This window comes from Lasioglossum baleicum, chromosome 8 (genome assembly GCF_051020765.1).
Source record: "Lasioglossum baleicum chromosome 8, iyLasBale1, whole genome shotgun sequence".
Taxonomy (NCBI): Eukaryota; Metazoa; Arthropoda; class Insecta; order Hymenoptera; family Halictidae; genus Lasioglossum; species Lasioglossum baleicum.
This window is the reverse complement of record NC_134936.1, coordinates 8184818-8210326: the sequence shown is the minus strand read 5'-3', so window position 1 is coordinate 8210326 and position 25509 is coordinate 8184818. Positions and strand designations below refer to the sequence as shown.

General features: G+C 34.1%; 2 protein-coding genes across 2 annotated transcripts in view; one reads left to right on the top strand and one right to left on the bottom strand.

Moving 5' to 3' along the window:
* The window catches only part of LOC143211137 (uncharacterized), a 505477-nt gene that overhangs the window by 225751 nt on the left and 254217 nt on the right, over positions 1-25509 (bottom strand). The window lies entirely within an intron of this gene.
* Positions 10748-21530, top strand: LOC143211553 (uncharacterized). Its single transcript, XM_076429334.1, is given in 3 exon segments — positions 10748-11479; positions 21268-21346; positions 21348-21530. Coding segments are annotated over 3 exon segments (576 nt in total). The 5' UTR covers positions 10748-11165.

The following is a 25509-nucleotide window of genomic DNA, read 5'->3' as shown; positions in this document are numbered from 1 at the left end:
CGATATAAATCACGATGCAGTCGAAATTATGTGGTCAATAAATTGTAAAAATACTGAACGTTTCGGGCGCAAGGAAGGACAGCGTATGGGAAAGAAAGAGACGCGGCTCGGCCTTGGAAGCTCAAAAAAATAGTGTCCGTCTACGAAAAATGCAAACGAACCTCCCCGAGGCTTCTGCTTTTCTAGAGGATTTACTGTAATGCTTTAGCAACAGAGAAAAAAATATAATAAATTTAGAAAGGGCTGAAAAAGCCTGAAAATTTTCCCGTGAAATCCTAAACAACAAAACTGCTGCGACTAGTAGATATTACTGGACAAGTTGCTGCGAAATCGAACGACAGTTCGACAGTGGCTGGTTGAAAAAAAACACGAGGGAATTAAATTCCAATAATGTCTGGCGCGGAAAAGGATACTCGCCCGTTCCACAGATTTCGCAGTCATCAATCGAAGGAAAAATTCGACAAGCGGTGGAAACTATCCCGTGGAACGGTTCGGCTGGGAAAAAAAGAGGCCGTCATAGGCACGGTGGTGGACGTGTCAAAAAACTGAAACTCGCCGGTTCGTGGCTCCCCGTTCGAATTCCCGAAAGTCAATTTTCATTAGGGCCGGAATTGGGCTCGTTGCTCGGCGGTCGAAACGGGTCGAATAGGGCAAACGAGAGAGAAAGACCGAAATAAACCGTCCGAGAAGCGAGAAAGGGACATGGGAACACGATCGTGGAATACAGAGAAAGAGAGGAGAGAGTAAGAGGGAGAAGGGAAGACGAAGCATGCCAAGTTGCGTGAACCCGAATCATAAGTTTGAACGGTGTGCCGGTGTACGCCGGCGAACGGAGTTAATTAAATTCACTCGATTAATTAGGCTATTTGTCAGCCTCACCGTCGATTTTGGGGTCGTCCGTACCAACGGAGAGACTAATGATAGTCCGCTCGCACGTCCTCCGAATGGATGACTATCCGATACTCGGGAAATTATTAAACTCTGCGGACTCGGGGGAAAAACCCGCCTTCGACCTTCGAGGAAATGTCAATGCATGGAATTTCCAAACTCGTAATCACATCTGCTCAGTTCTCGCAGTTTTTCGAAATCGGTTTGTTCGATTTTCCGACGTTATCCCCCATTTATCGATGAATAAATTAGCACGGATCGAAAGAGTTCCGGAATATTCGAATGGGTTCTATTTGAAACGTGGAACTATTTTGATAAAAAATATTCTATTGGGTTGGCAAATAAGTTCGTTCGGTGTTTGTGATTTATTCTAATGTAAAAAACCGAACGGACTTATTTGCCAACCCAATAACATTACCAATGTCATTGAGAACGGATAAATACGAGTTTTTGAAAGTAATTTCGGTATTTTAAGGTGAAATAGAGCCCAATCTTTTTATTCAAGCAATGAATTTTAATGAAATAGATATTTTCCCTTTTGTTCGATGATCACTTGCCAAAAGGAATAAATAAGAAAATATCTTATTGATTAAAGTTCGTCGCTTGAATAAAGAAATTAGGTTTTGATGACAGGACCTATAAAATATCGATAAATCGTTTTCCTATGGAACTATGATAAACCAGCAGAACGATGATGAAAGGTAGCCTTCAAGAAGCGTTTTTAAATTAAAATTCGAAGATATTATTAGAATGAGAATGGTTCGCGATGTAAGGCGAAGTGCCCTAAGTCTGGACAGTCCAAAAGTGACACCTAAATCTGGACAATTGAATTTTCATAGTAAAATCAGTAATTAAGAGATTAAATAATTATATTATATATTCTGAGGCCTCTCTCTCTCTCTCTCTCTCTCTCTCTCTCTCTCTTAGCTACAAGTAGGTGTGAATATTATTTCATCATGACATCAATTGAAATTTAAAAATAAATTCAAAGTTCATCTGAAAACAGTATACAAAATAGTCTATTTACATGCGAATCATGTGCATTTATAGTTCGAACTTTTATTAGAAAAAAAGATATAATTTAAGCCTTCAGACAAAAAATAATTATCACGCATAATAATATTGATATTTTAAAATAAATTGGCAATCAAATTTAATGTAAATAATAATTATTAATCCAAATATTAGATGTCCAAGATTAGGACTGTTTTCAATGTATAAGTACTCCATACTGGGACGTGATGACAGTAGCTGTCCCACTCTAAGCTTATACGCAGTGTGCTTACGCCTGAAGCCGGACACGCGTTTGTGAATAAAATCAACGCATTGTTTGCAAATTATTTAACTAAATGTACGTATAAGTAGTCTTCTATTAGCTTGTATAACGTATGTGGAAAATGTGTTCCGGCTGTGTGACGTTAATAATACTTAATTTTTATGTCATAAATCTATCAGTATTAATACCTAACCTCAAAAATTAATTATTCATGTCGATATAAATAGTTCTTAAAAAAATGATTTTTTCAGATTGTAAACTTGCTTTAAAAATTAAATTTGATAATAGTCATCACTAGAAACAAAACTTTTGATTTCAGTCGAAAAAAGTAATTAATAAGTATCATAAAAAAAACAGATTAAAGTAAGAGAAAGCCAAAAGTGTACATAAAATCTAAGGATATTATTAAAAATGACAGATTGAAGGAAAATGGAAGATTGAATAAAAATAAAAAATTGAAGAGAAATCAAGAATCTTATTCTGTTGAATCCATCCAAAAAGCACGCATTCTAGAATGAAAAATTTAAGTTCGGTGGATGCTAACAAAGGACCAGCAACTGTACTGTCGCAGACAGACGAAAGATCCTGAAAAAAGGAGCAAGAAAAAAAATTATAGAAGAAGAACATTTGTCAAAAAAGCAGGAAAAAGAGAGATGCAAAATTAGGTGGGAACAAGAGTGGGAAACTGTCAGTAAATTTCTTGGTATTGTCTTCGTTCGTCAATGGCGTTATTTATGGTGGAATTTCCGTTTGTCGTTTCGGTCGCAAGTGTTGTCCATCTGTCGGGGTCGAAATTGTCGAATTGCGGTGGTCATGAACTAATTTACTCGGTCGGTTCGCAGCTGATTCGCACGTGTTTTTTATGGTTAAAAAAACCTTCGACCTTCGGTCTTGCCGTCGCAACAATCAATATAATTTAAACATAAGTAATTAGTAGACAGTACAAAACGATTTAAAACAGTAACAAAACATTAGAAGAATTTTAAAATACTGTTATATTATTTTTTACACAATAAACATATTAAGATAGAAAATAAATTTCCGTCTCACTCGAGTTCGTTGCAATTCAGGTGGAAAATTTGTATTTTCCATACATAACCGCTGTCTAGTAATTACGATCTGACAAAGCTAAGAACTATTCAACATAAATCTTAATTCCTGCGGAACGGAGAGTTCACGATGGCACGTAGAAAATTTCCTGTTACCAGAAGAACATGAAATTTAAAAACTCGTCACCCGGAATGCTTCGCATTTCAGGAAATCGCGGAGTATCTCGGCGAAATGTTATTCTCCGGAGACACATCGCAAATATGAATGAAACATGAATATTTATTATGCGAATAATTCCACTGGAGAACGTAAATTTTATAATAAACAAATAAACCCTCAAAGAAGCTAAAAATAATTTTAATGACATCACTTGTTCACAGCTTCGATAACGGTTTGTACAAATAAATATTTCAACGAAAAGATCGCGTTAGAGCACCTTTAAATTACAACATTTTACGAAATTGAATTTTCGAGAGTATCTCTGAAGCCGTTCATGAAAATGTTTGGTCCAAAAGCAAACTTTTAATAAATTAATTTTCTTTGTGGTTGGCTTATACCGTAATGAAGTTAAAAGTAAATGTTTTTCTTTAATTGAATCAGTCTCCTTTGATCCAATTTAATTTAAAAAAACAACAACAATTTTCTCAGCAGGGGTTAATGTAAAAATAAAGGACATGAGGTTTATTTGATACTAAATACATGATAAAAATTTGATTTAAATAAGATGTCTGTACCTTGAAAATTCATTCCACTCTATTTTTAATTTTGTTACTAAAAATAATAAACTCGAATTGTTTATAAATCATGCTTATTGCTTCGTTCAATGTGTAATTAATAATTAAAAATATACTTCCATTGAGTGTTTATACTCCCCAGTGACGTACAATATAAAATATTATTATAAAATATTGACAGATGGTTTCGCATTATTCAAATAATTATTCATCATATTTTCATAAATGTACATTTTATACACATTCACTGAAACACGTAGTACATTGAGATCCTGCACACTGTTTTATTATTACAAATAGAAATAATGTTACACCTGAACGTAAACAATTTTCACTATTTTATCGTTAACAAAAGATTTTAGCAATAGGTGTACGTTCGTCGTGTTAACTTTATTCTAAATACCAAAAGGATTATTTTAAAGAAAATGTTAGGATAGAATGAAAAATATAGGTATAAATAATGTCTTTAATTTAACCAGTTTAATGGTGAAGCTTTTATGGTTCTGTACTTCGTGGTGAAGATTATGCGATGTTCACATTCTTAAGCGAGTAGATACGACCACCGTCAATGGTGACGAACAGAAGTAAATAAAGAAGATTGCGATCAGCCTGCTAAACGTTCGAAGAGAAATAAAAGCATGGTGTATTGCTTGAATGAAGCAATCTATGGGCTACATCAAGCTGGAAGACAATGGCACGAGAGGCTTTGCTGTAAGCTGAAAGACTTAGGACTTGAGCCAACTGTTGCGGACCCTTGTGTCTACTAGTCCTGGGTAGGGAATTCTATGTTATTCATGGTCGTACACTTCGATGATATGTTAATTATCTCAAGGGATCACAGATGGACTGTAGAAATCAAGAATAAATTGAGCTAGGACATCGATGCAAACCACCAGAATAAACTGCACTCTTTGGAAATTCAAATTCAACAAACTAGTTAAATAATAGTGACGTCTGTTGAGAGACACTTCATTTCGAGTTTTTAAAAATTCAGAGTGAGTCTCGTAACGTGGCGATCTCAAATAACTCGTAAGTCATTCGTTGTACGAAAAACTGTTTCGAATAAAATATATTAAATAAATTAAATGTTGTTTCTTCACATTGAAATACATATAGTACAAATTACTACAATTATTTTAAATTTTATTTCATTTAAAAAGAAAGACATAACATTCGTATTTGTTAGACTTTGCTCAGAATCGAAATTTAAGTGTCCAGTTTCGCACGGACATATCACGGATAATGAAAAATAGAAGAGTGAAGAAAAGACGTACTAAGAATTTAATTAATGTCTCGCTGTTGGCTATTTTCTATGCACTCGATGCGTTAGCTCAGTTCAATTACTGTCACGGGAAAGTTCATTAGAGAGCTACTAAAGGGGCTCTCAAGTATTTAACCCCTTAAGGAGAAACATTTTTCTATGGACACAAGATTAACGATCGATTAAAATTTTGATTCGGCCAGTTGTCACTAAAAATGTTGCTATTTTCGTTTCAATGCAGATACAGAAATTGCATTAATGATTTACTATTCTTATCATCACAATTAGACTGCCAATTTTCATGCACTTTTAGTATGTATATGCATTTTTACACCTTTTAATGTTTGCTTTATTTTTTGATTTATTTTACGTAGACTTTTTTAATTGCTGTGGTTATTTCGCGACGAAACTTTGCTTTAATATTTACTCTTACGAATAAAACCATCAGCTGACTAATAGCTAACCTAACATTGATTTTCTAATATAATTTTATTATTTTGTTAATATTAATACAATATGTTAACATATACGATATTTTTTTTATTTAACGAAAGGAATTATTCCTCCATTTTGAATTTTATAAAATGATCTATGCAAGTTAAAATTTGCCTAAGTACTCATAGTTTAATTATAACAGACTTGAATAAATAACGTTCATTATGGAATATTTTTATTTTGCATCATGTGGTACAGTTACGAAACTAAAACAAAAATTCCTGCGAATAGCATTTCTTTAAAAATACATAGATCATTAGAAAAACGAAAGACCATGCTTGTGCGAATGAATAATTGCGCAGACATACAAAAAAGTTGTGTACCGCTTGCTAATCGTTTCTTGCGAGCATGCAGTTAATAATGTGCTGACAAAACCCCTGATTAGGAATAACAGCGATCGCCTAAGTACTTCGAGAGGTCTGTATTTCAACGGAATTGTCATTAAGAGAAACGATTATGAATGATCCAACATTAAGGCTGCGTAACAGTTCAATTCATTTCCGAAGCTAACGACTGAAGGTCCGAACACACACCGAACCCTTTGGCCACTCTCGCGATGGTAGTTAGCTACATTAGAAGGAATGACTATGAGTGACATATATGTGTTTGTGTTCACGGTAAACTGCCTAGGTAAGGTTCTAACTGCGCCCATTAAAGTCGTGGAAACTCTGATGCTTACCACACCTTAAACTTGCGTCCCTGAATATAGAAACGTCGTTCGCGGCCTTAGAATTTCTGCAATTAAGGCCATCCTTTCCTCAAATCACACAAATCTAGGTCAATTTTAATTATTCACCGCCGAAAAACTAACTAATGCATAGCTAAAACACTTTTTGCAATGCTTTCGGTCATGATTCAATCGAATCTTTTTTTTAAAATTAACTTCCTTAATAAACACTATCATGTGCAATAAAAATTTATCCATGATATTGAATTATGTCCGAACACATTGCAAAAAGTCTTTCTGCTCTACATCATTTAGTTTTCTTGTAAGAAATTCTTAAAAGTGACCAATTTTTGTATTACTCGATGGTGGTTGTCCCTGATACATACCATTCAAATGTTAGTAATCAATTCAAACAATGTTCTTAGTGACATTTTTCTGATTAAAATGAGTCCAAACACGGCACAATTCGGATCACATACACTTGTTTAATTCACGATACAGTAGAACCTCGATTATCCGAACTAATTCGTGAAACACAAGTGTTGGGATAATAGAACAATTAATAACTTAGCTGCAATGTTAGATTAAGTCTTTACTGATTTACGCAATGAATCGCGATGATCTTTCTACATATAATTGATATATCATAGGTTCGGATAATCGAGGTTCTACCGAATCATGGATTAAACAAGTAAATGTGTTCCAAATAGTATCGTGTTTGGACGCATTTCAATCAGCAGAATGTCACAGATATGTTAGTAAAAGTTTAATTAAAAAAATAGTTAGAAACAAAATCGTTTTGTATCATGTTACACTATTCTTAGGGATCGAGCTGCTGAGTTCCTCAAAGGGTACACTCCACGGTAGTGGGGATAATCATTTAGCAAGTATCGTGCACATCTCTGTCACATGTATCGAGGCAGTACTGTACTAGAGCATTTAAGTGAAATACCTCGTGAGTTATTAAAGCTATCAAAAAAACGTTTCAACAAAACTTGTTCGGTACAAAGAGGCGGATTATATCGAGCCATAGTGCACTTCAGGACACAGAAAATAACGAATGAATCGTACGGTAAAGAAACAAAAGCGTCGTCGTCAACGCGCCGCTAAAAACCAATCGAAACTCCATTCTACGATTCGAAACTTTGTTTCTGAGTCCATCTACGGGACGGACTCGAACTTGATTATGACGTAACTCCTAATATCCGGTAATCACTGGTTCGACATGACCCGAAAGACTGGAACAGTTCTAAGATCGATAGAACGCGGCCGGCGCGGCGCGGCGTTCCGGTTCGGAGCGCTTTTGTTACGAAAACTTCTATCTTTGTGTCGGTGGCTCGCAGGAATTACTTTTATGTGCATCGTCCTAGGGCGTCAGCAACTCTCCTCGAGTTTTCGTTCCAGGGACTTCTGTTTTAAAACTATGATTGATCGTTCCGCTGTGTCCGACTAGACTTGCACGGACACACGAGTACTCGTTCTCTGTACTGTTTCGAGAAGAATTATTTAAATCGCGTTTGCTTACAGGGTCCTTTTAATTAATTGTTGTTCGATTAACTTTAACACGTTCGCTACCAGCATTTGTTTCGTTGCTTACCTTCCTTGTTCGAAAGTTTTATTAAATGCAACGTACTCAATTTTGAATTATTAAAACAGTTTACAGAAGAAAGTCACAGATTCTACTATGATTTTAAACAACGAAGAGAGAGGGCATAAAATTAATTTGACTGTTTACAAGTGAACTGTCAGATTATGGTAACAGAATTATATACGTTCTGAAAATTTCATTGGAATTGGTTAACAGGTTTACAAGTTATAAACAATCAAAAGTGGTAAAAATTGTATTTTCTCATTATTTCGCGCATTTTTACCACTTTTGATCGTTTATAACTCGTAAACCAATTAACCAATTTCAATAATATTTTCAGAACGTACAAATATAATTTATACGAGTTGAGCAAACACATCTTTTAAATTTTTTGTTATTGGCTCAGCTAAAAAAGTTGTAAAAATCAATTTTTACTATTATTTTTCAATTACTAAACTAATTCTTCTAGCCTTACAGAGAAATTGAAGTCGTTTGGTCCATTCATAAAAAAGCTATTCTGATTTAAAATGTGTGTGATCAGTTATGCTCCTAACTGTAGTTACTCTAACAAATGAACTATTGCATTGTCAATTTCTTTAAAATTTATAATTATGACGTGTGTAACGGACTACAAATAAAGTATTAAACAAATTGACTCAGTAACGTCACACTACATTAGCAGATGTGAATAAAAGTGTATTTTCTCTATTTGATTATATCACAATAATGTTCATAAATTCGACTTGATTTTTATTGTTTGTCCTAGTAAAAACATTGTTCTTAATTTTTCCTTTGGTTTGCAATTAATCAAAATGCAATATGTACAATATTCTAAAACTGTAGATATAATAATTAACATTTTCAAAGAAGCTAACTATCATTTTGTTACTTACACTTATTTGCAGCAATATGTAACGTAATTGAAAGCTGTGCCAATGCTTTTGCTGGTGACTGTAAATGAATCCTAAGTGGCACTGGATAAAGTCGAACGTTACAGGGATTTCTAATATTAACTTGTAAGTAAAATTAAAAATAAGGAATACATTTAAGTGAGTGTTAATGTATTATATCGATCAGGGAACGCTTTTAGTTCCACGTTTTATAGGTTAATAGAACTCACTAAAAGGCGTTAAAGGTATCGATAAGAATATCTTTCGGCAAACATATGCCTAATGGAGGGTCGTAGGAAGGAAATTGATAAGGGTGTATCGAGAGGATAGGAACGAAATGGTGTTGATAAAGAGAGGGTTCGAAAATTACGAACGGTAAAAGGAACCATTCGTTCGTACGTGCTGTGTATATGGCACGTAATCATTTGAACTATACTTCTTGTGATCTATTATGATCTTACAACGTCGAAATTATAATATTATGTAAAACAATAATCACAAGAAATTTATTGAAAATAACAGACAAACAAACTTGAGAATTTGACACAATTATCAACATTTTCCTTTCATTTAATTTTATATTATTGAAGTTTTCAAAATGCCTTCCTGTTTTAAATATTCTATAATTATACGAGTAATTGTATTAATTTCATAAAATCACAAAAGGTTTGAAGAATATTTATAAGTAGATTTCTCGTTTATTAAAGAAAATCTTGGATTCTATCAACAACTTATAAATAAACAATCTGGGAATACGATTTCTTAGATTGAGTGTTATAACGAATACAGGAATGAATTCAGATTTAAAAAATATAATTGATTGAATGTTATAACAAATACAGGAATGAATTCAGATTTAAAAAATATAATGGATTGAATGTTATAACGAATACAGGAATAAATTCAGTTTTTAAAAATATAAAAATACTAAAAAACATCTATGATTAAAGTTAGAATACCTTAGCTTTTTAAAATTCCTGAAAATATACAATAAATGATTGTTACGAGGTTATACGTTATTGAAATAATTTCTTAAACCATTAAATTAGGGACGAGGGTGCTTATTACTTAATGTTCAGTCACGCGAGGTAAATTCGTTTCATTAAAAGCTTTCCATTGAACCGGTATAATGGTATAGTACTCTAACAGTGTGTATTACAATATAATTTACTACATTTTGTGGTTCAATTACTGGCAACAATATTTCCATGAAATTCAACGGACAAATTATTGCTTTGGAAGCTAATAACAATAATTTTTCAACTAGTTAACTGGAGTAAAATAGCGGTGGTATGAAAACTAACATTATCCTTAGACTTCGAGTCTTCGAATCAATTTTTCAAGTTGTAAAGAGGAAGCTTCAAAAAGAATTATCCAAAGTTTTCATCGTGGTTTGAATGTGTAACATTTTCGAGAAGAAATGCGTTTTCAATTCCTCATTTGCTACATCATGGAGAAAACTCTCAGAATTAAATTGTCGATGGATTATGACATTAGAGGGTTCTAACTTTAACACGAGTTAAATATGTCGTACGATTATTTTTCACAAAAATATCACAGTTTAAATGTGAATCCATTTATTCAAATACTTGGATCTATTCGAATTTGCATAAATATTAATGCGCAGAATAATTGCCTTCTTGAAGAGGACATTAAGATTAGAGATAAATTAAGGTTACGAATTATTTTACCAATATAATCATGAATGCTTCAGACTGCGGATTTTATACATTTATGACAAAAATGGGTACGTACAATTTAAAACAGTGGAGGTATTAAAAAGATTTAAGGCCACCAGTGTATTAGTTTCACTTTGTCTTGCAATCAATGCAAACATTTTTTATTTTGCATAAAGATCCGCAGTCTAATGATCACGAATCTGCTAAATATGTGTGTTGTTCAATTCAGGACATACAATAACTATAAATTTCGTTTTCACCTAGTAAATTATAAACGTCAAAGAAGTTCTAATCATTGTACTGCAGGGGGTTAAAAACGTTGACCACTTCTAAGAACGAAATAAACAAAACTTTCACGAAATTCGTTAATGAATGAAAAGAATATACTGAAAATAACCAAACAAATTTATGTCACGACTCGAGAAATGACACCTTCCTCCTGAATCTAGCCTACAGCGTATAGATTGAGGATTCGAATCGCTATACGTCCTGCCCGGTCATCGAAGTCTCCGAAGATCGTTAGCTTCGTTGTCTGCCGCAAGAGTCGTTCCTGAAAGGCGGGCCGGGATCGTTCGGTCTAATATCGGTGCTATCTTGCTGGAAGAATTCCAGGTGGTCGGCACGCATATCCCGATGGATGAACGGGAAGTACGATATAACGAAAACACTTTCATGGATAGTCGAGCGTCGCTTGATAAAGCCAGCTGGGAGGGTCCTGCCGGTTCGAGGAAACGAACCTCGTGGATCGAAGAGAGGCCGACACGGCAATAAACAATTACTTAAGGCACTGTTACGCGCGGCACACCCACGCATTAGTCGAAGTAGAATGCCGCACCCATCCGTGATCGCGGCCCGTGGGCTTGGTTCTCCATTAGTATACATACGTACAGACATACACATGTATATCTATGTAGTATGTAGCTTCTTCCCATGCACCATCGTGTGCGCCCAGTTGATTCGATTCGATCCGATCGGAATCGAGTCCAGTCGAATCCGACGATGACGTACCGAGTCATTTTTCAAGCTGACCGAGTAATGGTCTTTCGTCGGTTTTTAGTGGTAATTGAATGGCCGGCTCGGCGACCAGTGTTTTATGGCGATTCGGTGTGTTTAGTGGTTTGACGTGGTATCGCTTTCCTAGCTACGAGCCATTTGCTAAAGTGATTAACTCTGTAAAACGGCATGTGCAGGACATTAATGAATTGACTGCCGATCTTTATGCCAGATAAATTGCTCCTGAGAATAGTGTGAGAGACGGAATGGAAATGTAGTTGTTCGTTTAACGATTTTCAGACGAACATGATAACGTTAGGCTTGGTGCACATGACACGTCCTAAATAAAGATTCTCCTAAATAAAGATTCTCCTAAATAAATCCTATTTATTAAAAATCTCCTCCGTCTTGTCATTTTTTATAAAACAATGTGTACCAGTCGCATTTTGTGCCGGGTATGGTTAGTATTAAATTCCACAAATTCATGGATGCAATAATCGTGTGAGAATCCGCGTTCTACAAAATTGAAAATGCAAAATAAAAAACAATACCAAACAAACATAGAGCGAAATAAAAATTGTATTCTTCTTTTAATTGTGCTATTAAGCTGAAACTGATACATTGATGTTCTTACATATTTTTAACATGTCCACTGCTTTAAATGGTAGTTACCCATTCTTGTCATAAATTCATAAAATCCGCGTTCTACTGATGAATAGAATGCAAAATAAAAAATGTTCGCTTTGATTATAGGACACAGGAGCCAAACAAAAATTGTGTTCTTGTTTTAATTATCGTATTAAGCTACAACTGATGTCCAATGCTTTACATTGTAGTTGCCCATATTTGTCACAAATGCATAAAATCCGCAGTCTACGGATAAGATACGAAGGATGATAAAGTAAATATTAAACACAATGCATTTGTTCTTACGCAATAGTTCGAATACGGTTTTCACCAGTTTGGAAGCGAATGGTAGATCGACATCCCCGAGCACCCATTTGAAAAGCAAATGTATCGATGCCATCAAACAATGCTCATCCGCATCCGTAAATGTAACCGGTGTGTGTCTGACAAAATTTTCAAAGCGACGAAGTCACCTGAAAAATACTGGGAGGGAGAGCATGCGTGTTGGTAGATCAAGCAATGCGAAAGTAGTTGGAAATTCATTTCCCTCTGTTTTGAATATTTGTTGAATGGTAGATCTGTGTAGATTTGTGTGGTGCGATGAGAAAGGAACATAATGTGTGAGAGGCAAAATGTATGAAGTGAATCGGTTGAACGAGATAAAGAAATGAGTGTGCATGAGGGAATGTTTTGTTTGAAAAATTTGTATGTCGTTGATTGAACATCGTTTGTTTTACCTCTATATGTTTTGTTAAACATATAGTTCGTTTAAAAACAATGATAATTTCACCCACTGCTTGAACAAGATCGACATCAGTGTGCTTGAGAAAGTGTTTTATTTGGAAAATTAGTTTGTCGTTAATTGAACATGGTTTGTGTTACATCTAATATGTTTTGTTAAACATATAGTTCGTTAAAAACAATGATAATTCCATCCACTGCTTGAACAAGATCGATATCAGTGTGCATGAGAGAGTGTTTTGTTTGAAAAATTAGTTTGATGTTGATTGAACATCGTTTGTATTACATCTATATGTTTTGTTAAATATATGTGGTTCATTTAAAAACAATGATAATTCCACCCACTGCTTGAACAAGATCGACATCAGTGTGCATGAGAGAGTGTTTTGCTTGTAAAATTAGTTTGTCGTTGATTGAACATCGTTTGTATTACATCTAATATGTTTTGTTAAATAAATGGTTCGTTTTTAAAACAATGATAATTCCATCCACTGCTTGAACAAGATCGACATCCCCGAGCACCCATTTGAAAGGCAAATGTATCGATGCCATCAAACAATGCTGCCGGGTGTGTGCCTGACAAAATTTTCAAAGCGACGAAGTCATCTGAAAAATACGGGGGTGATGGCAACCGGCAAACATTATAATCCCAGCACGCGTGTTGGTAGATCAAGCAACTCGAAATGCGAAAGTAGTTTTCCGGCAGTTTGCGCAGCTCGTTACCCGCCGCTTACACGTTCATTTACCAGCGTCAACATACACGGATGCGTGTGCATCCTTTATTCCCCCCACCGGCAATCGCTACGAGTCACGTAGATCACGTGTTTACCGTGTGCACACCAGCCTAGGGGTAATTAGCTGATACGCCTCCTAATTGTTTTACCTGTCAATGGCTTCGGCGACCAGCCTTAAACCCCCGTGACGATAATACTAATCGGGCCAACAAAAGCGGCAAGGAGTGGTCCGCGTCGGAGAGTCCCCGGTAAAAATGAAGATCGATAAGCGGCCACGTGAAACCAGTCTCCTGGGCGAACCAAGGTTCCGACAGACGTTTCACGTTGCGCAATCTAATGCGAGTATAATATGCGATCGATAATTACGTAAAAGCACCGTATTCACATCTACCCAGCATTAGATGTAACACATGGGGCTGCGGAACGCTGTCAGCGAGACGCAGCGGACGAAATCGGGTTTCGTATTTTTAGATCTCGTCTAGGTTCATTTCAATAAATCTTGCTCATGCAAAATTTACTAATTAATTTTCTCGTTGGTATTAACCTCTTGCCCTACGATTTATTTTACTGTTTCAGTGATTAGAACTTTTTTTGTAGATGTAGATATTCGTAGATTTGCAAAAATAATTAAATTCTTGTAATGTTTGCATAAGTTTGTACTACACACATCCACTTTTGTTATAAATGCATAACATCTACAGTTTACTTGAAAAATAATGGTAAAGTTGGTTCGAACTCGACTTATAATCAAGTAGGAATTTCTACATTATGGCAAAGATTTGTATAATTTCAAGAATTCTGCCAGAATACTTTAAATATAATATAATACATCTTTTAAGAATTGTTTTGAAGCCTGTTTTACCATATTCTCTCAAATCTAATGATAAACAATATTATACTCTGCTGATCGATTTTTATATCAGCCAGTAATGTTGAATTTGATAATCTAAGAATGACATTTAATAATTAGAAAAAATGGCTCAATTAGAATATGTATTATGATCAGTAGAATAAGTCAGTGTGTTATATCAGACAGAGTTATTAATGTACGTTACCTTTATTTGGTAAATGAACCTAAATTTCCTTTTAAATTTATCTTTATTTGGAATTAAATTTACAAATTTGTTTACGTATTATTTTGTTATGTCTGAATATTGTTATTTAAAAGTTGTTTGTATTCAATCCATTGAACATTGGTATATACCACTTCCATTAATTTAATTACTGGTTTGCCAATAACGCTTTCAATACATGTTTATTTCGAATTTTATTATTTACTGTTCCATAGAATTATACAAAATTGTGATCAAACTTGGTTAGATAGTTGTTATTAAAAATAATAAAACATCCGAACTGAAAATAAATGAAAGATTCGATCATTTTAGTAGAAAAAAAACTATTGTATACAGGGTGTCTCAGCTGTACGAGGCCACCTAAATATCTCCTTCATTTTGAATGGCACAAAAAAATATTTATGGCATAATTTAAATGGCATCGAAGGAGGAATATCATAGAAGAACAATTTTTTTTGTCCGGTTATTTTTTAATAGTTTTTTCAAGGTCATCGTTATTTTTTATCGGGAAAACTTATTTTTTATTCCATCTTGTCAATGACTTAAACATGTTCAAATGTATTTTTTTCAGCCGCTATAAGATGGAATAAAAAAATGGAGTTTTCTCGATAAAAAAATAACGATGACCTTGAAAAAACTATAAAAAAATAAACGGACGAAAGAAATTGTTCTTCTATGATATTCCTCCTTCGATACCATTCAAATTATGCCATAAATATTTTTTGTGCCATTAACAATAAAGGAGATATTTAGGTGGCCTCCTTCAGCTGAGACACCCTGTATATGTATTACCTGTCTAAATAAAATTTTGAAAATTATATTTAAAATCACTTTGGCCAGAGATTTAAATAAATAAAATGAGTACTATAATTTCGGGAACATACTGCAAATATTCCACTTTGATTCGACAGAGTATGAATATTATTTTTTACTTGTCATTCGAAATATTTGTTACACGCGCGTTTGAAAGTACGATTAATAAATGTCAATGGATTTCTCGTAGCTCTTCGCGCACATTCGACTGCAGGCCGAGGCACAGGACAATCGTTGTTATGCAGGATGCATAATTTTGTTAACACCGCGAACAATAGCGAGCTAACAGGCTACGAAATCATCGGAATATGACGGAAAATCGTCGTTCATAATGCACTCGAATTAGAGTAATTGCGTATTGTTACAGGAACATGTAGAACGTGTAATATTACCTGTTATTATGCAACATATTTCCTAGGATTCCGTTTCGTTGTTAATATACAACAATGCAGAGAATTTTAAATATTAATTGGCATCATCATCTGCTTGATTCTGATATCAATCATTAATTAACATTGCCTACATTGGTATTTGCAATTATTCAAACTTGTTGTAACATACGATGAATCAAAAATAAAAACAAAATTGTGCTTTCTGTTTGCAAGTGTAAAATGTAAATGTACAATGTTATTATTAGACTTGTGGATTTTATGCACTTTTGACAAAAATGGGTACGTACAATTTAAAACAGTAGAGGTATTAAAAAGATTTAAGGCCACCAGTGTACAAGTTTCATCTAAAAAGGTAATTAAGAGAAGAGTGATATTTTTATTTGGCTCCTGTGTCTTGCAATCAATGCAAACATTTTTTATTTTGCATAAAGATCCGTAGTCTAGTTATCATTAATATAAATGTTTCTTCATTCGAATAATTTATTTATTTTTATACGTTGTGCACGTTCTAACTGCACGTATTATACGTCATAGATAATATCTACAATAATAATTACACATTCTGTTTTTAATTATTTAAAAGCATTCGAATAATTATAAGTGATGCTTACAATTTGATATATAAAATAAAATTAAAAAAGTCTGTTATTCGTATAAAAAATATTTTATAATATAGTCAAATGTTTGTTTGTTTCTCAAACGATTCGTCCTTTAAGTAGAACGAATAATTTATTCTCTATACGAATTCAAGTCATTTCTTAAATAATGTATTTGTTCAAAGGGCACTGAAAATATTCTCGATATAAAATTGAGCGTTAAAAATGATGGAATATTAATTACAATTAAAATTCGTATTCTTACACGTAAAATAGAATCGTGAAAAATTATTTCGTTGACAAAATATTCATTCAATCTTGACAACGTAATTAAAAGTCATAATTCTCCTAGCCATCTTTCACAAGACAAATAAATAATTTATTCTCGAACATTAATTACCATTCACTTTTCATAGAAATTTCAAAAAATCGTGTGATTAAATTTAAGATATTACACATCGAATTATTAGTTCGCATTTAAAACATTTCCGATATAATATGGCGGGTTCGACGCGACGACATATGTCAGTTCTCGTGCATTACACTTCATCAACTACTAACAAGCTCGTTAGAACGACAAACGGTACGTATGTATATGTATATATATGTATATGTATACATATACATATACGTAACGTACCGCGTCGTGGAATCAGCAGCCCCGTCCATGCAGTTAATTACAAAGAGCTTATTTTCGCAATACCGGTCGTAGTTATTTATTCGTCAATCTGTCCCAACGTATTAATTACTTTCTTATGTGTTCGCGAAATGAAAGCTTTGACTTCGCCCCCATGACTTCGTTATATCCTTTATCTTTTCTTTGTCCCGCGCCTCGGCTCTAATAAATGAGATTTTCGATCCTCTTCTTTGTTCCTTATTCACTTTGACGGGAGGAGTGTGTTTCGCTTTCGTTTTGTTGATTCCCTGCTTTGTGATCCCTTCTTGGTTAATGAACGTAAAATGTTTGTCAGACACAATTCTGGCAATTTCGCTGTTGGTAAGGTAGTGTAAAATAATCAGCGTAGTTGTCTTTGACAAGCGCAAAAGTATTTCCTACGTATATTAATACTGAAACCGATATTCACTTTGTTACTCGATAAGTAAAAAAAAAACTTTAAAAAAAAAAAATTAAACCGACTTCGAAAAAACGCACTAAAAAGTATAAAATAATTTCCATTTAATTTATGTGAATACACACGAACTTAAATACAATACAATCTTTTCGGAGGCGGCGCAAAATTGAAAATTTTCGACACTGGAAATTACGAAAATACTGAAATTCTTCTACATGCTTTCACATATTAATGTATCTTCTCTTCCCACCTACTGATTTCCAAGCCCACCATATTCCAATGAAATCATAATCAGCAACATCTGTCATTTGGAAAATTTTAAATTTTTGCGCCGCCTCCGAAAAGATTGTATTGTATTTCAGTTCGTGTGTATTCACATAAATTAAATGGAAATTATTTTGTACTTTTTAGTGCGTTTTTTCGAAGTCGGTTTAATTTTAAAAAAATTTTTTTTTATTTCACACTTTTTTTATCGCTGTCAGCCGTCACATTCCAAATCGTAATTTGTAAATATCTGAAAGCCGCAATCGATAACGGTAACGACGTCGCGTCGTTACTGTTCCTAATATCTAACATTCAGCGGAGTTCACAACGGCATCACCACCCTACATTTTCGCAGATAAAATCGTAATTAATAAAAAAAATGTAAATTTTTTTGCACGGGACCATCCCGGGAACATACTCTACAAGATGCAAAAGGTTTCGTTCCGATTGGTCCATCCATCTCGGCGTAATCGGTGAACACACATAGAAAAAAAGCGAAAAAAAGGCACATACAGATCGAATTGAGTAACCTCCTCCTTTTTCGAAGTCGGTTAATTACCTCGCTTCTATTTCAGGATTAAAAATTTACTTAATTTTTCTCATTTGTCACTGCTTTGATTCGTTCTTAATTAAAATTTAAAGATGTACTCTCTTCTCATTCATTATTTTATTCCTTCCCGACAATTATTTTTCACTTTTCTTTGTTATTTCGTGTTGTATCGCGTGTATTCATGGCATTATGTAAATGATATGTCTAACACTGCTTCTAAAATTATGTATGTACAATAATGTACATGCAAACTAATTGAGAACCAATTAATTATCAGCGTTCCCGAATAAATTATGGCCAACCTTAATTAGAAATTAATTACCTGCAGTAACCCTGCAAACAATTTGAAATTAATTGTTGTTTTGCTATTTCGGTATAAATATTTTACACATCCTATCAAATCAACAATTTGTTTAACTACACTTTTTCAAAATTCTTTCAAAATTAATTTCTGTTTTCATGTTGCTAAATGGTTGTCACTGTTAAAGCTTCTATTGCAGTATTTTGAACATGCATATTTTATCAGAAAGTGTCGATAAACGAACAAGTATTGCAATAAGTAAGTTTGACTTCAATAAAAAGTATTCAAATTTTTTTGTTAATGCAATTAATGAATATTGATTGAGTGCAAACCATACAAAAATACTTATAAATCTCAATATCATAAACAGAGCTGATCTTTATACAAAATAAAAATTTTGTACCTGAATTGCAACAAACTGGAGCGTAACAGTTTATTTTTTATCTTAATATGTTGAACATAATATAATAGTGTTTTAAAATTGTCTACTCTGTTTTTACTGTTTTAAATTACACCTACTAACTTTTGTCATAAATGCATAAAATCCGCTGTCTAATCATAAAACATTGTCCATTGTGAGTTCTTATAAAATGACATTTCCATTAAAAATATGCTAATTTAAATAGACTGTGTCACTCACGACAAAGACACATGACAAAGCAAACTATGTATATTGGAACCAGAGTCACCAAATAAAGGGAGGGGCACGAATTGAGAGAACCCTTCCCTTCTACGACGCAATTCCCCACGCTTCCACCACGGCCCAGTCACGTGACTAATGCGGTAGTGGCAGAGAGGAAGGGTAACTATATTCCCCTCAGTTCTAAATAGTTAATTCCCCTGCTCTGACTACTCTACATCTTAGCCTAAACATTGGGACTATGGAAGCATGTACACAGTAGGGTACAGTAAATCCTCTATAGTCGCAAAAACCTCGGGGAGGTTCGTTTGCAGAGTTCATAGACAGACACTATTTTTATCAGTTTGAAAACCGAGGCGAACGTAGAGACGGATAGCGCGTGTAAAGAGAGACCGCGCGCGACCGAAGCGACTGCGACTCTCCGCGTCTCTTTCTTTCCCATACGCTGTTCTTCCTTGCGCCCGAAACTTTCATCGTCAATTAAACCACTAAATACAGTTGGAATTATATCGTGTTTGGTATTATTTTAATCAGAAAAATGCCACAAATATATTGGTGAAAGTTTCATAAAAAAAATAGTACATAGTAATAAAAAAAATTGTTATATTGGTATTACATTGCGAGGACACGCGGGTCTTTGAATTGTGCCGGCGACTACGACTCTCCGCGTTGCATTAGTAGTGGTTCACACCGATATACCCGAGCCGTGATCAAATTACTACAGTGGAGGGGATATTATTTTTGCAATCATCGTGTACGACCTTTTTGCGACCATTGAGGATTTACTATATTTGGCCCGAAAAGACTTGCTGTCCGACATAATTAAAGGTCTGAAGAATAAGGTTTCAGTATTCTTCTTTTTTACCACGTTTATTATTTGTACACCCGTGATGTACTCCACTTTATTGAAAGTCAAGAGATTTTATAGCACGCTTGTGATGTTCGTAAACAATCTTTAAATATTTATATATAATCTTTATATAATCTGTATATAATAATCTTTGAAACAGACTTTCAAGTGTTTTAACGAAATTGTGTAAATTCTTACATTGCAGAAGCTTTTGAAATAGGCGTACAGACCACTTTCACACGGATTTCATTTCGTTATTACCCAAATTAGTATAGTTACTAATATTTAAACATAATCTCATTCTATAAGTTTTTTTACGATTACGAAACTTCATTGACGATTTCGTTATACTATTGAATAACATTCGGTGCTCTCTTTCTGGCATCATCATATTCAATAAAGGTTTGCGATCATAGTGCAAAGGAAATTAGTCCCAGATTTGTCTAGAGTACATAAATAACGCTAAAACAGATTTTTCCGATTTTTCGGGCCAAATATCTTACTGTGCGATGGCGGAGTCAGGTGTGAGAAGATTCCCTTTCCGGAATTTACACGGTTCCTTATGGGAAAAGCGGCATATTTCATTTTCTCCATACATAACCTATTTCGTTTTTTTTTTTAATACAACCCCTTTAAGGTGTAAAATTTCAAACTTTGATAATTATTCCTTTGAGTGTTTGTTATGGTGGACCTATGTACCAAATGTCAAGCTTGTAGGTCAATGGGAAGTACCCAAAAGGTTTTGATGATCTGTCAGTCAGTCAGTCAGTGACAAATTTAGCGATTTTTGAGGTCCTATATCTCGGAACCTACTAATGTTGGAAGATTAATGTTTTGTCAATATTGAGACATGATAGCATTTAACAAGTGTACGAAATTACATCTCTCCATCTACCTCCAGTGTCGAGTTATAAACCTCTAAAAAACGGCTAAGTTGTTTCGTGTAAAAGGAGGTAGTGCAAGAACTTGGCTGGTGCACTACCGTGCACCTAGATAGTAACATTGGTAGGCTCCCCGGAAATATGAAAAAGACGAACGGCATGAAAGTTTAGGGGATAGTCTTGACAGCGTCGTTGGCCAGGTGTAAGGAAGGAAGAGCGGAAGGAATGTGGACGGTTCGGGGCCGCCGGAAGGCGTCGGAGTCGACGATACGTTTCCGGCGCGGCGGCGGTGCCGGTCAGCCACTTTGAGCAAGTTTGCCCCTTGATCGTGGACAATGCTATGGGCGAGGACCGCTCGTTACACGCTGTATGCCCATGAAGGATATGAACGCGGCTCTCGCTCGGATCAGCTCAGGTTGGCTTGGCCTCGTATTACCCTACGGAGTTGGTATTCGTGACACGCACCGCCGATGACATGAGCCACAGTGGGACTCGCCGCTGCTGTTGCTGCTGCTGCTGCTGGGACGAATTATGATTCTCCATAGGCGCGTTTGTGCGCCGGAATCGATGACGAGCCCCGGTCCTCGTCGGTGTACGTGTCGAAATGCTTTACGTGCGTCACTGGGTCTTACGATCTGTGACCGCCGCGCGGAACGTTGCTCGACAAACGCGACGGAAACGCATGGCCGGAGCTGCGCGCACCAGAATTTTCGGACAGGGGTGCCGGCTGACAGAGGGATTCGTTTAATCCTTTCGGATTAAATTCGCTGTGTACCGATCCGGACGCACACTCGGTCAGAATCGTAAAAAGCTGGATAGGTTTCGTGTCTCTGTTAATGATACATTATTAATTACGAGCAGGGTTTAGTGAATTTAGGGGTCGTGGAATCTAATTCTGTTATTACTTAGTAGCTAGAAACTGTCTTCATAAAACTACCCTTAGAAAAAGTAGGTCATTCCACTTTAATAAATCTAGGTAACCTTGAAATCTCTGAAACACCTTCATACATGTAAAAAAAGGTTGTATCACAATATTTCCCTTTCTATACCATGCACGTTTTGTTTATTTCATTTTTTTCATATTTTTACGAATAATAGAAATATTAAAAATGGTCAATGTTACTGGTTCACCCTGTATGTTGTCCATGTAGTATTAATTACAAGCTAAACGGTTTTAGTGATTTTGGGTGCCGTAGAATCTAATTCAGGTATTATTCGTTGGAATAAGAAACTGTCTTTATAAAACTACCCTTACAAAAGGGAGGTCATTCACCTTCACTCATGTAAAAAATGGTTGCATCACAATATTTCCCTTTGGATACATTCCTTCCTATTTTTACAAATAACGGAAATATTTAAAATGATTAACGTTAGCTGTCCACCCTGTATGCGATGCCTAATTTAACCAAGACTGTAGGTCTCACAATATTTCGATCAATCATTATTAGACTGCGGATTGTTGTGCATTTAGGAAGAAATTGTCTGAGTAAAATATTATATAAAACAGTAGATTAGAAAAATTTTAAAATATTGTAACGTTGTTTTTAATTTAACAAAATCAATAAGGGATGAAATCAATTTTGATTTTACTCCTGCTTCCCATAACCAACGCAGAACATTTTTATTTTGCATACAGATCCGCAGTCTAATCATTACACGAATGAATAGTAACGTATATCAAAAACGTTTGATTACTTAGTCTTACAATTAGTCATTAAACTTAATAAATGTCTTAAGAGACTTTTAAAAAATTAAAGTATTAATCATCATGTAAGGCGAAGAAAGGTGATGATATTGTATACAAGAGTAATTTAATACCATATATTAGGTTGTCAAGAAAGTAATTTTGGTATTTCGAGGTGAAATGAAACCGAATTTTTTTATTTAAGCGATGAACTTCAATTAATAAAATATTTTCTTATTTATTCTTCTTGGCAAAAGATCATCGAACAGAAGGGAAAATATCTTATTCATTAAAGTTCATTGCTTGAATACAAAAATTCGGCTCTATTTCACCTAAAAATACCAAAATTACTTTCTTGCCAACCCAATAGAACAGAATTGTTTTTGGGAATTCATTTGTAAAAAGTCCTATCAGAATATTCGTAAACTACACGCGTTTTCAACATTTAATTCATGCAGGCGGTGCAACCGACGGGTTTATTCAACACGCAAAAACAAGTCGCAGAACATACAGTAATAGTTTTTCAGTTTAAAACCTTATTTTTAAAAAATACTGAATTCCAATGTCCAAGTTATTCGACAAACTTTCAAATTAGATTTCCTCGGTGAAGAACTTCGAAATGAAACAATTTCATTCTACATTTTTTACTTGTTTGTACATGCAGAATAGGCTCCCGTTGTCTATAGCATTCGTATCCAGTTGGGAGGTTGCCAAGTGTACGCGTACTCGACAAATTTCAAAATTTGATTCCTTTGGTGAACGAGGTTTCAAATGAAAGAATTTTATTCTACGTTTTCCACGCGGAAGCGTTGCATCGCAATTCTACCGTGATTCCGCACACGTATAATGGAACAGCATTGGCAAAATCACCATCGTAAAATAATAATGCGCTACAGACATTTTTATTTGCTATTACTTTTATTGTCAGCGATATAAATGATGAAAAATGTTTCCCAACAGCGTAGCGTGTAGCATGACAAAATTGCCAGCACTTGCATAAAACAAACAATCGTTCAATATTAAAAAAAAATATTTTTACCAAAAAAAATTTATCATATGTATATTCTTTAACGTAAGGACTCAAGTATAATTGTTAAAGCTGTTATTTATTAAGTGTATCTAAAAAAGACTTTTCTTCCATTTAAGTCTTAATATAATTTTAATTTAACAAAAGTTAACATAATTTTGATTAATCTACTATTATAAATTATTAATGGATTAAAAATAGAACTCCACAGTGTGCCTAGTTTAATATATAATGTAATATAAATTGAATGCAATTTAATGTAATAGATTTATTTTTCCTTTTTTAAATGGAATTTTATGGTTTGGATCCAGCTTTGTTATGTGTCTTTATATTAAAAGTATTCAATTATTAATATATAATATAATATAAATTTAATACAATTTCACATAATTTTAATTCAATTTTTTTTTCCTCTTTTAAATTAAATTTTATGGTTTGGATCCAGGTCTTTTATATGTCTCAATTTTAAAAGTATTAAGTTATTAATATATAATATAATATATAACTTTAATACAATTATTTTTCCTTTTTTAAATAAAATTTTATGGTTTGGATCCAGCTCTGTTATATGTCTTTATATTAGAAGTATTATATTAAAATATTAAAATATAATATAATATACAATTTAACATAATTTTAATACAATTATTTTTCCTCTTTTTTCAATGAAATTTTATGGTTTGGATCCAGCTCTTTTATAGTATTCTCTATTTCAAAAGTATTAAATTATTAATATATAATGTAATATATAAATCGAATACAATTTGATAGAATTTTAATACAATTATTTTTCCTTTTTTGAATGAAATTCTATGGTTTGGATCCAGCTCTGTTATGTGTCTTTATATTAGAAGTATTAAATTATTAATGTTAAAAACTCATAGGTTGCGGAGGTGTTTCAATTTCCATATTAGTAGTATCACACAGCACTTTAGCCTACACCGATTCAATCATCAGCTGTGATTTCTAACCATGCGCACACAATGGTACATCGGAACGAATGAAAAATACAAATGGTGTACACCCGACGGGATCAACAAAACCTGCTAATGATACCACTATTGTTACATCGTGTTTGCGAAACGCTACAAACAATTCGATTTAAATTTGCCTTTTACAGACAAACCGCACAAACTTTTACCGGTGGCCAATACAATCAGTTTGTTAGTCGCCGGCTACAAATTGGCTAACCCGATAATTCCGATTTTGTTTTCGATGGACTTGTTTCGATGAGCGACCTCAATGGAAATGATATCAGGCAAATGTTTTTCCGATTTTTATGGTGGAAATAAGCCTTATGTGTTAATAGGCGCTTCCTATATTATACTGTACGCTTTCAGAATGTTTAACTTAATGTCTGACCATTAAAAACTTAATGAAACCGTTAACACAATATCGAGGCAGTGAGAAATTGTTAGAATGAGCTTCAGCATGTTTTCAAAAACTGGATAAAATCAAAGCAATTTATGTAATTAATGAAACAAAAATTAAGGAGCTGAGATTTGTGATAATTAGACTGCGGATGTTTATGCAATTTTCAATTTTTGTACGCAAATTTTAAGAAAGTGGAATTAAATAAGATTTTATTTTCCGTGGTAATAGAGCATTTTTAGAAGTGAAATAAATTAAAATCGTACGAGATTCTGCCATATTTTATGTGCTAGCATTTTTTGAACATTTTCAAGAGCCCTAATTGCATAAAGATCTGCAGTCTAATGATAATACTTTTCATTCTCAAATCT